This window comes from Manis javanica, chromosome 7 (assembly GCF_040802235.1).
Source record: "Manis javanica isolate MJ-LG chromosome 7, MJ_LKY, whole genome shotgun sequence".
Taxonomy (NCBI): domain Eukaryota; kingdom Metazoa; phylum Chordata; class Mammalia; order Pholidota; family Manidae; genus Manis; species Manis javanica.
In genome coordinates this window covers 21,669,591-21,684,200 of record NC_133162.1, presented here as the reverse complement: position 1 = coordinate 21,684,200, position 14,610 = coordinate 21,669,591, and the positions used below count along the sequence as shown (strand labels likewise).

Sequence of the window (14,610 nt, the reverse complement as noted above, 5' to 3'; positions counted from 1 at the left end):
CTGTACTGTCGCTGTCCAGTTTTTCACTGTTGTGCAGGGTCTGTGTTACCTTATTTTATGCTTTTCTGGGTGGTTTTCTGGGCTATCTTTAAGGTTACCAATTCAGTGAGGCCAAGGTGAATTATGAGTGGTTGAGGGGAGACTTGCAACATGAATAATGGGGTCAGAAAGACATTGCTGGAGAGAAAAGCAAAGTGCTGGTTTCCATTCATGTACTATCTAATCCTCCATGCTGATGTGGGAATGGGAGAAGCATGGTGAGAATACATTTTTGTTTAGTGCATTGGGAAATGGTGGGAAGCAATCAGAATCTGAAGCTGCCCAGCAATGGAAAGTTCTAACCTCTTTCTAGGCCCCACCCTAGAAGCGATTAATAAATAAACAGACTGAAAAAGAAGGTAAATGAAGCCTACGACATACAGGTTCTAATAATGGCACTGCTGTGCTAGTGTTAGACTTCAGCTGGCATGGGGGTGACAAGTTTGATGTTTTAGAGATTTGTATATAAATGCCAAAGTGTTAATCTTCTCTAGAACACTATAGAGAGTTGATATCTTTTGAAGGTTCACTAAAGGGGAAATACAAATACCCAAGAAAAATAGACAAAAATTCTTAACCTCACTCTTAATAAATGCAAATTAAAACAATATGGAAATGCCAAGTTTTTTTCTCATCAGTTATGTTATGTTTAAAAAAATCTTTCATACTATCCTAGACTACTGAGGGCTTGCAAACACAGGCATTCTCACATCAAGAGAGTATGCACTGATTTCCAGAGGGCAATGTGACAATCTCTATGAAAATCTTAAATGTATATACTCTTAGACTCAGAATTTACCTTTAGTAATCACCCTCTTGGCAGTGCTTGCTACCTGCAAAGTCTGAATACCTACTATACCAAATGAGTTATATGTGTATAAGTCTATGTATCAGCACTGCCTGAAAAAGCCAAACAACTATATACCTATTAATGAGAAGGTGGTTAAATTATAGTTGATAAATTTGGTTATAGTTAAATTACAGTTGACTATAATGGGGTTCTATGTAGGAACCGGCCATTAAGTGGCTAAATTTATGTGCTGATATGGAAAAAATGTTAACTTGCTATTGTAGTCAACACCACTGAATCAGGTATCATGGTGCTACAACACGGACATTTGTGAGTACGTTTGTATGTGTATAAGTACGTTTGTATTGGGTATAAGTATAGGCCCAAGCAATATCTGGAAAAACACAGAAAAAATATATTTTTTTAAATACTACCTCTTAAGAGGAGATGGGGTGAAGGTCAGGAAGTAGATTTTTACCTGAGGTACCTGAGTACTGCTCGTCCTTTTTATTGTCATCATTGCAACTTTTGTTGTTATAAAAGTAATCTATTCTTACAGGAACATCTCCAAGCTCCCCATAACTAATACACTGAGGACTGATGAGAAGTGGTCTCCATCACCTCCCCAAGCACTGCCGAAGTGTCTGTCTAGACACTGATCTGCACGCTGTTCAGTATGGAAATTCAACCCGAGGCCTGGAAAATGGGAAGTAGAAATGAGATGTCCAGTTCTCATCTGAGACCAAAATTAGTGGGATAAGGGTTCTATAAAGCTGTGTTTCCTTTGATTTTTATTTCCTCTTATAAAATTCTAGTTTGATGAGTTCATGTCAGGAGGAGTTTTTGGATAGTCATTTTCAGAGCTGGTTAGAGGGCCGAGGTGGTTTCCCCAGTGTAAGAGATTAGTCCTTGGGCAAGTTGTTACAAGGTTACTTACTCATGCAAATAGACACTGAGACTAGTAATTGCCCCTGTGGCCCATCCACACCAGCATGGATCACCTCCAGTATGGAAACATTCAGGCCACTGGCTAGTTCTTTCATTTCAGGAGCAAAAGGGAGAAGCAATGAGGGTCAAACTTGGTGCTTAGAAGATGATGTTTACAGAATAGCACAAATGTAGGGCTATACATCCTTGTATAACTGCAACATGAAGAATTATGATTAAAGTTATGTTCTTCTTCTAAAATTGCATATATATAAATACGTGGCACACAATTTCAGGGAGTTAATGAGGGTTTTACATTCACCCATTACCCCACAGGACTCCAGAGACCCTGTGGTTAAAAGCCCTTCTTTAAAATGATATGCTTAGAGAATGACACATACACACACACACGCACACACATATTTATTAAGTCAACAAACAAGTGTCAGGCTCTGAGCTTTTATTGTTCATAGAACCAAGATGAAGTAACATACGGCTCTTCACAGAGCTTTCAGCCCAACAGTGTGGTCAGTACTTTCTAATCACACACACTACATACACATACACATATACAAATGCACCTACATTAAGTAAAGCAGTAGAATGCAGGTTTCCTTTTCGCTGTTTGAATGCACAGGTAGCAGTTTTAATGTGCTGGGTGAAAACTGCATATGCACATGCACATTCACCCACACAGTATTTAAAGAGCAAAATCCCTGTCTTCTAGATGAGGGCCTGTCAATTTGTCCTCAGATGAATGTGGAGGCCAGTAACAAATGCCAGGCCCAATAAATATGTTCCAAATTTTCCAGTAATACTTCCTGTGATTGATCGTAACCGAGGTTGCTCTCTTCGGCTTGCCTCCCAAGGCAGAGAGGTATGATGGAAAAGGTAACATCCTTGTAACGGTGTGAACTACAAGTCATCCAGATTTCAGAGCACAGTTGACAAGAAATGTCTATGCCAGCCGTAGGCCCTCACGGAGCAAAAACCTCCCAGAGCTCACCAACCCTCAAATATGGAGAGTTCAAGGGAAACAGAAATTAATTATAAAATGCAATCTAGGGAGATGTGAAATGAAACTAAAACTAAACTTGGAATAATAAGCCCAAATAAGCATCTGTAAGTCACCCCATGGGGCTGAGCCAAATGAGCTGGTGAGGGATTTTTTTCCTGTGTCAAATGTTTCAGTGTCTTAGCTACAAAATTCTTAAACCCATTATAACCTGAAAAAAAATTGCTTGTTCAAAGTAAAAAGTATATATACTTTATATTACTTTGGCATATACAAGATATGTGACCTAGAATATAAACAATGGGCTTCTGTACACTTAAATCTTGTACTAAATAATAATGAAGAGATGGAGAAACAAGAGGTATGGGAAGAGGGAACAGGAAGGGAGGTAAGATCTAGATATTGGAATTCTTGGAGCAACTAACCAGCCAAAGCCTGGTTTTGATAAATACACTCCAGTCTACATTTGCTAAGACCTTGCTAACTCTGCTCTCTTTGTGATTGCTTTTCCCCTCTCGCCTCCTCCTGTTTCTTTGACCCAAAACCATGGTTGCCGACTGCCTTGGAGAAAAAGATAGAGGGGACTGGGGGAGAAGGTAAGAAAGAGGGATGGGAAAGGGAAGAAGAGAAGGAGAAAGATGGAGGGAGGGAGAAAGGATATGATACAGAGAAAACCTCTTTTTTTTTTAATACCCAGTCAGATCAGGAGTTATGCTTAGGTCCTTTATTTCAATTGGTGATTTTTTCTTCTTTTTTGTTTTGACAGGGATAACTTTTCAAATTAAATCCCTTTACTGAATTTTCACTCTTGAATAGTTTCTGAAGATGCTGCCTTTGCAAAAACACGTAAAATAAAATAAATAAAATGAGAACTGATGTATTTCATGCCTTGTGAGAGCTGAGCCTGAGATGACAGTTTGGTATTACCAACCTCCATGCCTGCAGGGAGCACAGGAATAATGTTGGATTAAAGGCAACGTGCAAATCAGGGAAAGTGATGGCCTTATTTTCAGGGTATGGGGTGATGTGCATGAGAAGCCGTAAGCCAGAGAGCAGCATTATCCCCCAAAGCTTGAAAATAAAAGCAATCTGGGATGTTATCAATTCCATCTAGAGCTCTCTAAAAAAGAGCTGCAGTCATGGGAGACAGACCCTGAAGCCCCCTCACCAGTTTCTTGCAATGGAACTCTGTTACTCTAATAAACATGTTCCCCAGATCTGCAGCATGGGCTACGTTGGGGAGCTTGTTAGGAATGCAGACTCTTGGGCCCCTACCGAACCAGAATCCTTATGTTCACAGGATCCCTGGGTTGTATGCAGTTAATGTTAGCAATGCAACATTTCAAAACTTTCAGATAATTTGGGGAGTGAGCTGGTAGCTCTGACAATTAGTCAACTACGCATTAATTTACTCAGTAAATACTCATTATGCTTGATCTACATCCAGTACTGTGGCATGTGCTGGAGATACAATACTGAACAAAGGTATACATAGCTCCTGCACTCATAGAACTTACACAGACTGGTGAGGAGGAGATGCTGTGATCAAATAGTCATGTAAACGGAATGAGTAATTTCAAACTGAGATGAACACAATAAAGAAAAACAGCATTGGATGAAAGCAGAAACAAATAAGAAACTCATTTAGATTAAGAGTTCAAGAAAGACTTCCCTAAGAAATCCATGCCTTCCCTGGTTGTGATATTGCTCTGTGGTTGTACTGGATATTATGTTTTGGGGAAGCTGGGTGAAGGGTATGGGGGAACACTCTGTACTATTTTTTGCAACTTTTATGTGAGCTTTATATCAAAATAAAAAGTCAAAAAAAAAAAAAGAAATGGATGCTTAACCTGAGAATGTGAACTGTCCACAGTGATTCATTACACTGAGTTGGTCAGGGAAAGGGGAAGAAAGGAGGGAATTCTAGGCAGAGGAAACAGCAGGTATCAGAGCCTTGTGGTGAGACACAGGGTCCAGTAGGTGCCAAGGACTGAAAGCAAGCGCACAGGTCTGCAGGCAAGGAGCAAGGGATGAGGCTGAGGAAATGGGCAGGCACTAGATTATGCTGGAGCTGCAGGTCAAGGTGAGCACTTTGCTCTTTAAAAGAGCAATAGGAAGTAAATCAAAGCTTTCAATGGATGACAAGATTACTTCTGCTTTAGGGAAAAACTGTTCTGGCTTTTATGTAGTAAGAGCTGGATCTCTGAATCTAAGATAACGTCATCAGCTTCAGGGCACCAAAAGGAAGACTCACCACCAGAGAGAGTCCACTGAAGAGGTGGGAAAGGTGCTTTAAACCTTTGCATTCATTATGTGTCAGGCACAGTGTTGTGCATATTACGTAGGGCGCCCTGCCTATTTTATAAAAGAGGAAGGTGATGGTCAGCTTGGACCCTGATCTTCATCCCCCCACCCCTATTATTCCAAAGAATATATTCATTCCCCAAAAGGAGAAGCAAAACCTTGGGAGATAAAACTTCTCAAGGTGTGTGCATAGCGATGGTGTGGTTTCTGGACAGTTTGGATTGAGGGATAATCTGCTGCTCGTAGCTGTAAGCTAGTATAGTACAGGCATCTTATCCTTTTGCATTCGGATGAGCTGACGGTGAGTAGACAGGCACAGGAGACATCGATGATGAAGTTTTCAAATTGTGAGGGCTATTTTCCAAACAGGGACTAGCTCAACAATTAGATCCTCATCGTCTGGATCAGTGCCAGGCAGCCAGCAACAGCCTCCTTGCTCAGTGTACCTGTGCCCATTCATTCTCCCTCCTCCACACTTGAGACCAGTTTCTTCATCCTCATCCTTATTCTTGTGTACATTTCCCCCTTTTCTCTTTGCCCTTTATTGCTTTCACCTATAGCACCCTATCATAGGCTTAGCAGTGGCCCTTCTGCTGCTTAGCCCTGCTGGAGACCCCTGGGACCAAAGAAGAGGAAGGACACTTATATAGTTGTTCCTTAAATAAATTACTTAAACTTTCTATGCCTTGGTTTCCTGTAAAATCATCTGTAAAATGGGAAAAACAACCTACAGATCATTGTGAGGATTGTGATTTTATACATTGTTAATAAAAATATTGTTAATAAACATATACATTGTTAATAAAAATAATTCTGATAAAGTATATGAAATGCTTGCACAGTGCAGTAAATGTCAGCTCCTACAAGAATTAGTATTATTAACTTACCTATTAATTTACAGATAAAGAAAGTGAGGCATAGAAAGTTTAACTAGCTTTTCCAAGGTCACATAATCAGTGAGTGAACTTGAGTCATCAAGACATGGGCTTGGATCCTAGATCTGCAACTTTCCTCTTTATCATGTACCTCCAGCCACAATTTCCATGTGAAGTGTACAGCGAAGACAACCTAATGAGGTTAAGGACTACCAATGGGCAAACAACTGACTCAGCAGTCTTCTCCTGCTACTTAGGATGAAGGACACACACAATGATTCTACTGTCCCTGTTCTTCCCAAGTGCTTTTTGAATCTCCAAACAAAACGAGGCATTGCCTGAGTGATGTCTGATAAAATAAGAAAACTAGAAAACAAATCAAAATGAAATGGCAACAATAACACAATAATAACAACAATAAAACACTTTAGAAGTTTAAGGAATTTTCTCATTACCTGGAAAGAAAATCACCCTGATTGGATGAGAGATGTTGAAAATCATTGAGACAATAATAGATTGCTAAAGGCAGGAAAAGTCCTCACATCCAAATGACTTGGATTATTGCCACTGTGATTTCCCTAAACACAGACTTAGTTCATGGCAGATAGATAAAACTAGAATCATTATCAACACCATGGGAAAGTTGATTTACTTACGGCCATCCACAGTTCTGGCCTCAAGATGTACAATATCTGGTTCCTTGTTTGACCCCATCACAGACCTAAAAATGGAAAAACATGAAAAGGAACATCAACATTACTGACTTCATGCATGCCTTAGAGCACCTCAGCAGAGTTCCCCTACTATTAATATGTACTGTATTTTTTTATATTGCCTGACAGTAAAATGTCTGTGTCAAATAAAAATGGTAATGAAAACATTATTTAATGAAGACCAGGTTCAACTCTGGCAAGAATACTGTGAATTATTAGCTCATACTTGCAGATAACTTACACGTGACTTAGGTGTCCTTCTGGAAGAGTCTCAGCAATAGCATATTAAACTTTAAAGTCTTATCAGGCAGATAGATGCCAGGCAGGCTGCTTTAGCTGGGTAACTTGAACAGCAATTCATATAGCAGACAGAGCTAATTGATTTTTTCATTGGAAATTTGCAGAAACATCTAGTACTGCCCTATGAACTATGACCCAATCATGTAACCCAACCAATGTTGGGGTCAGCACAGCACAGAGTGACCATTTTCTGTATTATTGAACCAGTGTAAGAGGAAAATGCAGACCACCTTGCATTATCATGTGTGCCTGAAACTGTAAGTGTAAGTAAAATAAAAGTCTATTTAAAATGCCTTGGAGGAACATATTATTTAGTGTAATCTTGCAGTGAGCATATTAGAGAGAAAATAATTATTCTGTTACATAAATAATATGGGCAATCATACTCTATCTCTAAGACATTTATACAGCAAGATTAATTAAACTTGGGATCAGGTATAATTTTTTTGCATAGCATTTTCAGAACTTTCATTTGTTCCATTTCTACATGGAAAATAGTCACATGCCCCAAAACTGGTCCTGTTTGCCTTGAGCCACTTATCTAAACCATTAAATCCATACACGAAGATGCAGATGTTAAAATGCTCACTACTTTGGGACTCTGTTTAGTACCTAAAATCCTAGGCTGCCAAGACCCTCTCCTGCCACGGAAAGATACAGCATTCCCTGAAAATGTCCCATTCATTTCTGCAGCCCTCCGTACTTTCTCTCTTCAGTTTGAAATGCCCTTCTCCAGCTTCATCTAATTTTCTTTGACTCTTCTTTTAAGACATAACTAAAAAGTTACTGCCTCCATTAAATGATTTCCCAGTTACACCAGGAAAATCACTCTCCTACCAACACACATTTCTTTTTTATATAAATACTGTAACAGTTTTATTTTTGTGTTTTTCCCTATGTAGGAGAAGTCTCTCCTGCAATATAAACAGATACACACGGACACCCCCCAAACTGAGTTACTGGTGAAGCTTTGTTTTTAAACACTTTATATTCATACATACATACACACACACACACACACACACACACACACACAATGCCTGAGGTAGAATAGTCATGTGTTGCATGGAAGAATGAAGGGATGAATGGATAGAGGAAGAGAGTGTATAATGGTTTGTGAATTCTTTGAAATAAGTAAATAATCACTGTCCTAAGGGCATTCCCAGAACTCTTCTTACTTGAACTCATTTTCCCAGCTCAAACAGGCTGAAGCTAGCTTAGTTTCTCTTCATCTCAAGAAAAGAAGTCTCTTAACGGCCCTATTATGGTTGTCAGTAAGTTTTCTCTGATACATGGCCTAAAATTCAGTCTTTGCTCGAAACATTAAACCCTACTTTCTGCTCCCAGAAGGAGAAGAAATGTCCTAATACGGGCTTTATAACTTCCCCTGCAGAGACAGGGGACATGCACTTGAACATCTCGCATCACTGGGATGCAAGTACAGGCATCCAGGGACACTTCGCCATTTCAGCCAAGTTCTGCAGCGATTGCTGGTCTAGGGATGGATGGTGACTCCCTACTTCCCACACTGACACTGAGTCCGCAGGTGACCTCTTCTGATAAGACCACAGTTACAAGACTGAAAAAGAAAGCAAGTCCTCTGACAACTTTCAAAGTAGAAAGCTCAGCAGTTAACTGTTTTTTTGCAAATCATTACTGGGTCGTTACATGTGTTCACCTCGCACCTTGCCTGCTGCTCCAAGTTTCTGCCTTAAAATGACTCGCACCTGTTATTCTCAGGGGACAGTGGGCATACCAGAAACACAGTGTTAGGAACTGGCATGCAAGCCTACCTGCTTGGCTCATGGTTAGTGCCAATGGGAAGCAAAATAATTACCCTGCATCCAGAGGCATCTTTCCACGTGCCTGTGGACTCAAATCAATAATAGCGGTAGTCTCTTAAGATCTTTCATTACTTTTAAAGGCAGGAGCAGTTGTTCCAAGTGGCATTTTCCTTCTTAACAACAAATAAAAAGAGACAGGGACAAATCAGAGCCTTTTCTTTCTCGACAGTCTACTGGGGCTAACCAACTCCCTCACACTGCCTAGTTTTTTTTCCCATCTACAGTAAAACAACAGCAACAACAAAATAAAACTTTAAAGTCCAACCAGTCATTCCCACAGTTTTTATTTGCTGATTGTCACCCCTTTTCCTAGAGGTCTCAGAGTACCTCTAGATCTGCAGTCACACGTTATAAAAATTGTTGCTGCTTTTCTATTGTGACACTGGTTAATTCTCAAGAGTTGAAGCCAATACTATATGTCTGCAGAGGTGCTGGTTTTAAGGGTCCTGTTATTGACCAGATAGCTTGCTCATTGCTACAGTTGACCCACAAAGGATCATTCTCTAGGCCAGTTATACATTTGGGTTGGAACTGCAGAGTTTGGTGGTTTTCTGTATGTTTTAAGTCCAACTGCTATACCTGATGAAGGTGGTGGTGGTGGTGATGATAGGTGGTTGCCCGGGGCAGGAGCAGGGGAAATGGAGAGAGGGTGGTAAAAGGGTATAAACTTTCAGTTGTAAGATGAATAAGGTCTGAGAACCTAATGGACAGCATGCTGGTGATACTGTACTAAATGAGCAAAGAGAGTAGAACTTGTGTTCTCACTAAAAAAAAGAAAGGTAAATAGGTGAGGTGATGGATGTTTAACTTGGCTGTGGAAATGCTTTTACCATGTATACAAATATCAAATCATCACATTGTACACTTTAAATATAGTAACTTTATTTGTCATATATACCTCAATAAGACGAAAAACCACAAAAAAATCAAAGAAAACAACATTAACATAAAATTTAATTCAAATGTTCTCTTGATGATCTTATTTTCAGCATAGATCTCAAGAATGGCTTCAAGTATTTCTGTCCAAGCATTTGAGTAAGTCTGACTTCTGGTATGAAAGACAAAGGATTGGTCACTTAGTCGTATGTTTCTAGATCGCCCCATGCATATCCCTGTCATGGGTCATGAGGATTTGCTGGATGTCTTCGCATAAATTACTGTCTCACTTCACTGATCTCCCGTAAGGCAGGTGCTCTGCTTTTATCACTGGATTTGCTGTGCCTGCCAGAGCACACGGAAGAATGCTTCCTTAATCAATACAGAGACAATGTTTTTACACTTGTCAGTATTTACTATAATATAAGATTATACCGGGTTGTTCAATTCCATGACTCAGGAAGGACCCCTCTATGAGATGAAAAAATTTGGGCAAGGATCTTTTAATTATATAAAAAGGCAATAGGTGGCTGTGTCATGTATATCTTATATAGCCTTTGTCTATTTGGGAAAACAAATTTCTTTCCTGAGGTGGATTTTATGGAAGGGAAGGGAAGTCTTCATGCCTTTGTATGGAGTGTTCTCTGTCTGGAATTCTCTTCTGTCCTTCTTCTGCCTTCTTAACTCATACAGTCTGTGGCTCAGCTGCAGATGAGCGAAGTTTGAAATAGGCTTCCCCTTGGGGTGCCACTTAAGCTAAGTTGGTTATCCCTTCCGAGACTTCCAGAACCATGCACATACTTTCCCACAGCATAAACTAGGCCATGTTTCAATCAGTGACTCACTCATCTGTCTCTTTTATTGACAGATAAGCTCAAGCCTTTCTGTATTTCCAAGCCAAATAATTTCCAAGTATTTCTGTATTTCCAATGTATTTATCCATTCAATAGAGGTTTACTGACTAGCTCTGGATAAAAGGGAAGTGCACAACCAGCCATATCATCATTGATCAATTTATCTGTATTGTGTAACATCTGGCAAGTTACTCTGAGCTTTGATTGTTTTTTTCTTAATCTATAAAGTGAGGTGAAAATAAATTCTCCTAAAATTCTCCTTAAATCTTATAGCTGATACCTGGCACATAGCAAGGAGTGAGAAATGCAGCTGAGCATTGCCTCTCTTCTTTCCCTTTCTGATTTCAGGAGAGAGGGGAATAGTAATACTCATCTGAAAATTTAAATTACTTTTGGTAATAAAAGCTTCTTGGGATATCATGGGTGCTGCATGAGTACACAAAAAATAATTGATAGCCCAGAGATAAATTATATGAAAAAATCGGATTTTTAATTTATCAGTACAGATAAATTGATAAATATTTTTATTCAGTGAAACATTCCAAGCTCCTAATATGTGATAAAAAAAAAAGGGGGTACATATTCTCTGTCCTTAAGAGCTTTAGAGCTATGGAAGAGACAATAATCCAATGAAACAACAGTTCTAATATTCAAGGTGCTATTTGAAGATGTAGGAGGAATAACCTTTCACTTGCTGATAGAAACCTGGGGAAGAAGGAAGGTCCAGGAATCATTTAGAATAAACGGACTGAATCTTCAAGGATATGCAATAGATCAATGGACAGAGTGGATGGGAGAAGATTCTATTTAGAGATAAAGCAGTTATAAAGGCCCAAGGTCAGAGAGAGGATGGTCCATACAGGCATCTACCAGTAAGCCAATAAGGTGGATCTAAGGTTTTCAGAGTAGAACAGTGAAGATAAAACAGGCAGGAGTCCAATCATGAAGTACCTTTTGCATCACGCTAAGGTTTTGTTTTTGATCCTAAAAGCCATGGGAAGTCACTGAAGAAAGGTAAGTATGTAAGTTTATAAATAACTGAAAATAATTTCTGCCCCCATCTATCTATGTGTAGGTCTTCCTGTCCAACAAAAATATAAGGTATAGGCCCTCAGGCCATGCTAGATTCAGCTCTGCTGGTGAAAGCAAAGACAAAGCCAGCCGCACGCATCTACAAGTCCAGTTATCTTAAGTGGTGTTCACACTTTATCATGTTGGAATAAAATCTAAGGAGTAGCAAAGTCAAGAATGCAAATACAACAATCATTCCCTGATTCACTACATAGTGGTGTCTGCAGTGCAGCATCAGCCTCCTGAAATACAATCAGCCAAATGCAGTCTTTGTAGACACTTTCTACAGAGAAACTCAGAAACATCACTAGTTTATCATTCTCCTGGCATTTTGTCTGAGTTTATACCAGTTTAATATAGTGCTCAATAAATGCTGCAGAGCCACAAAATGTCCTGATACAGATAACCACAGAGCAAGTATTAAAAAATAAACACCGTGACGGGATAGTGCCTATTTATTCAGATTTAGAATTGCAGTTAATAGCGTATAAGGGGATGAGGGGGGATCTGCAGAGGAGCAGAGGCTGGGGAGTTGGAGAAGGCAGACTTCCTTCTCTTTGTTTTAGATGCAGCACTCCTGCTCCCACGATCTCTCTCCATAAGGAAGGCCCAGAGAAGCAAGTGGTCCTGTGTGCTCCAGAGAGAAGGAACAAGGTGCTGGCAGGTAGTCACCACTTGACTCCTCTTTTGTAGTCAAGGGTTTCCCCTCCACTTGTCACCATAGTTAGGCTCTCAGGACAAACATCACCAGGGAAGTCCTGGCTAATGCCACAGATTTTATCTTTGAACAAATGGGCACCTTGCCCATTCAGAGGGAATGGACTAGAACAAAATAAATAAAAAGCAACCTAAAGTTGTTATTTGAACCTTTCCCTGAAGCCTAAGAAGCATGCTTGCTTGCTTTCTGTGGGCCTTTACACTGTCACACTGGTTTCCAAGACTCAAAGGTAGTTACTACAGATAAATAAACAGAAAAACAGGCAAATAAAAATGATGCTTAGTTTCTTGAATGTGTAACGATTACTGAGACTCAGCAAGGTCAACATCCTTAAACCCATCAGATTCTGTATTTGTCATCCTTATTCTACAAGCCGGAAGCCCAGCTGTTACACCATATGACCCACCTGCAGTAAAGTGCATGCAAGGTGTGTGCAGGGCTGTGGGTGTGGGGGTGTGGGGGTGTTTAGGGGGGCAGAGCGAGAATGGGATGTCTGACCCAGAATCAAAGAACACATAAAGCTCAGGAAAGTAGTCAGGAGGTGAGGAAGTTTGTTGTACAAAGCACTTGGTAGAAAAAGCAATACATGGAAACAAGCAACCTGTGTCTCTCCAGGCATCAAAATGGCCAGGTCTCAGTTGGTCAAGACAAACCATTCCACTGCAGCTCCCCTCTTCCCTGGCCCCCTTTCCCTCTTTCTAATGTAATGGCTTTGCTTCTAACACCATTGTTTACATTTTCTCTTTCCTTCCTATTTCCCCATTTTATGGCCCCTTCCTGACTTGGTTTTTTCCTGAACAAGGATGAGGGGATCCTACCAAGGAACATAACCAGATCATGAGCCTGATCCTGAAACAGAAATCATAGTGCCAGTGAGATGCAGAGAAATATATTTAAAGTGATCAAAATGCCCATGTCTGTGTCAGGACAGCTTGGGATTTGTGGCAAAGGACCAGCTCCCAATATTTTTAATAAGGTTTCTTTTCATCTTTTTAACTTTAGTGGTATCATTCCCTATGTATTTTAGCAACTTGTTAATTTAACTCCATAATATATCTTGGAGACTGTTCCATGCCAGAACATAAAGTTGGTGGGACAGATTTCTACTTTAGTGCAATCTATTAAATGAAAATACCTAATTTATCTAATGATTGTCTATTGATTTACCCAAAGCAAAAATATGTGTGTGAATATATATACACGCACATATATCATAATTAATTACATAACACTATATGTTGTTTAATGAGTGTATACATGTAATATAGTATACTTACTATAATTATATAACAATAATTATAATAGTATTTATATATATTTAAATATATGATTAATAATTATATAATTTATATAATGTATATATTATAAAACTAGAAAGACATGTACAAAATTCATAATAGTAGCTACCTCTGGGAGGTTTTAGAATTAGGGGTAATAGTCAAAGGTATCATCATTTTTATCAGTAACTAAAAAAAGTAAAAGGAAGATGCATTTATGCATTACTCTTATAACTAATATTAATAAATCTGTACTATTATTAAAAACAGTAAAGTTTCTTTAGTATGGAAAACAAAGCCTAAGAGGGGCATGATCACTGTGTGCAAATCACAAAGGTATAGAGAGCAGGGATGAATGAGCAGTGTATGGAGAGCAGGCCTGGATACTTACCATTCTGACGTCTCACATCTCAGCATACTTGCCCTTCTGACACCACCGAAGAGTGCTTGGAAAGCGAAAGCTGTGGAAAAGCTTCAGCAGCAAAGCGATGCTAAAGACACTAGAAGATGTGTGCATGTGTTGATCTTAAATTCAGAGTGTGAGAGGACAATGTGGAGGTCTGGCTCAGGACTAGAGGGACCATATAAAAAAAGGCAAGAAGAGGAGAGAACCTTAACCACTTCTCTTTCTTTCTAATTCTATTAAGGACAACACATTCAGATAGAGGGAAGAACAAATATGTGTGTAAAGGAATTGAAACCTGAGCTTTTCGCTGCTAAAGACAATCTGAACCAGAGAAATCATATTCCATAAGAGAACTATAAGGACAGCACTCCCCAAAGTTTTTGTTTGCATACATCAAACAAGGAAAAAAAATGAGTACACATCCATTATATGATGCTCTGTTAGTGATAAATTGAAAAAATGCACCAAGGTAAATATATTAACTTTAGAAAATATACCCAAAATAGGAACTAAAATAGGAACAAAAATCCTCAGAAATTATATTCTCCCACGTATCAGTGAATCATCCTGTATATCCCTGGGGGGCTCTCCATGAAGACCA

General features: G+C 39.3%; 1 protein-coding gene across 10 annotated transcripts in view; it reads right to left on the bottom strand.

Annotated features, from left to right (window-relative positions):
• The window catches only part of SORCS1 (sortilin related VPS10 domain containing receptor 1), a 502,721-nt gene that overhangs the window by 127,615 nt on the left and 360,496 nt on the right, over positions 1-14,610 (bottom strand). For all 10 annotated transcript variants that reach the window (XR_012133041.1, XR_012133039.1, XR_012133040.1 and 7 more), the window contains exon 6: positions 6,607-6,671. Coding sequence is in view for 6 of the 10 variants with exons in the window: in XM_037001358.2 (XP_036857253.2) it covers positions 6,607-6,671 (65 nt within the window). In the remaining 4 variants the exon portion in view is untranslated. The remainder of the gene's footprint in view (positions 1-6,606; positions 6,672-14,610) is intronic.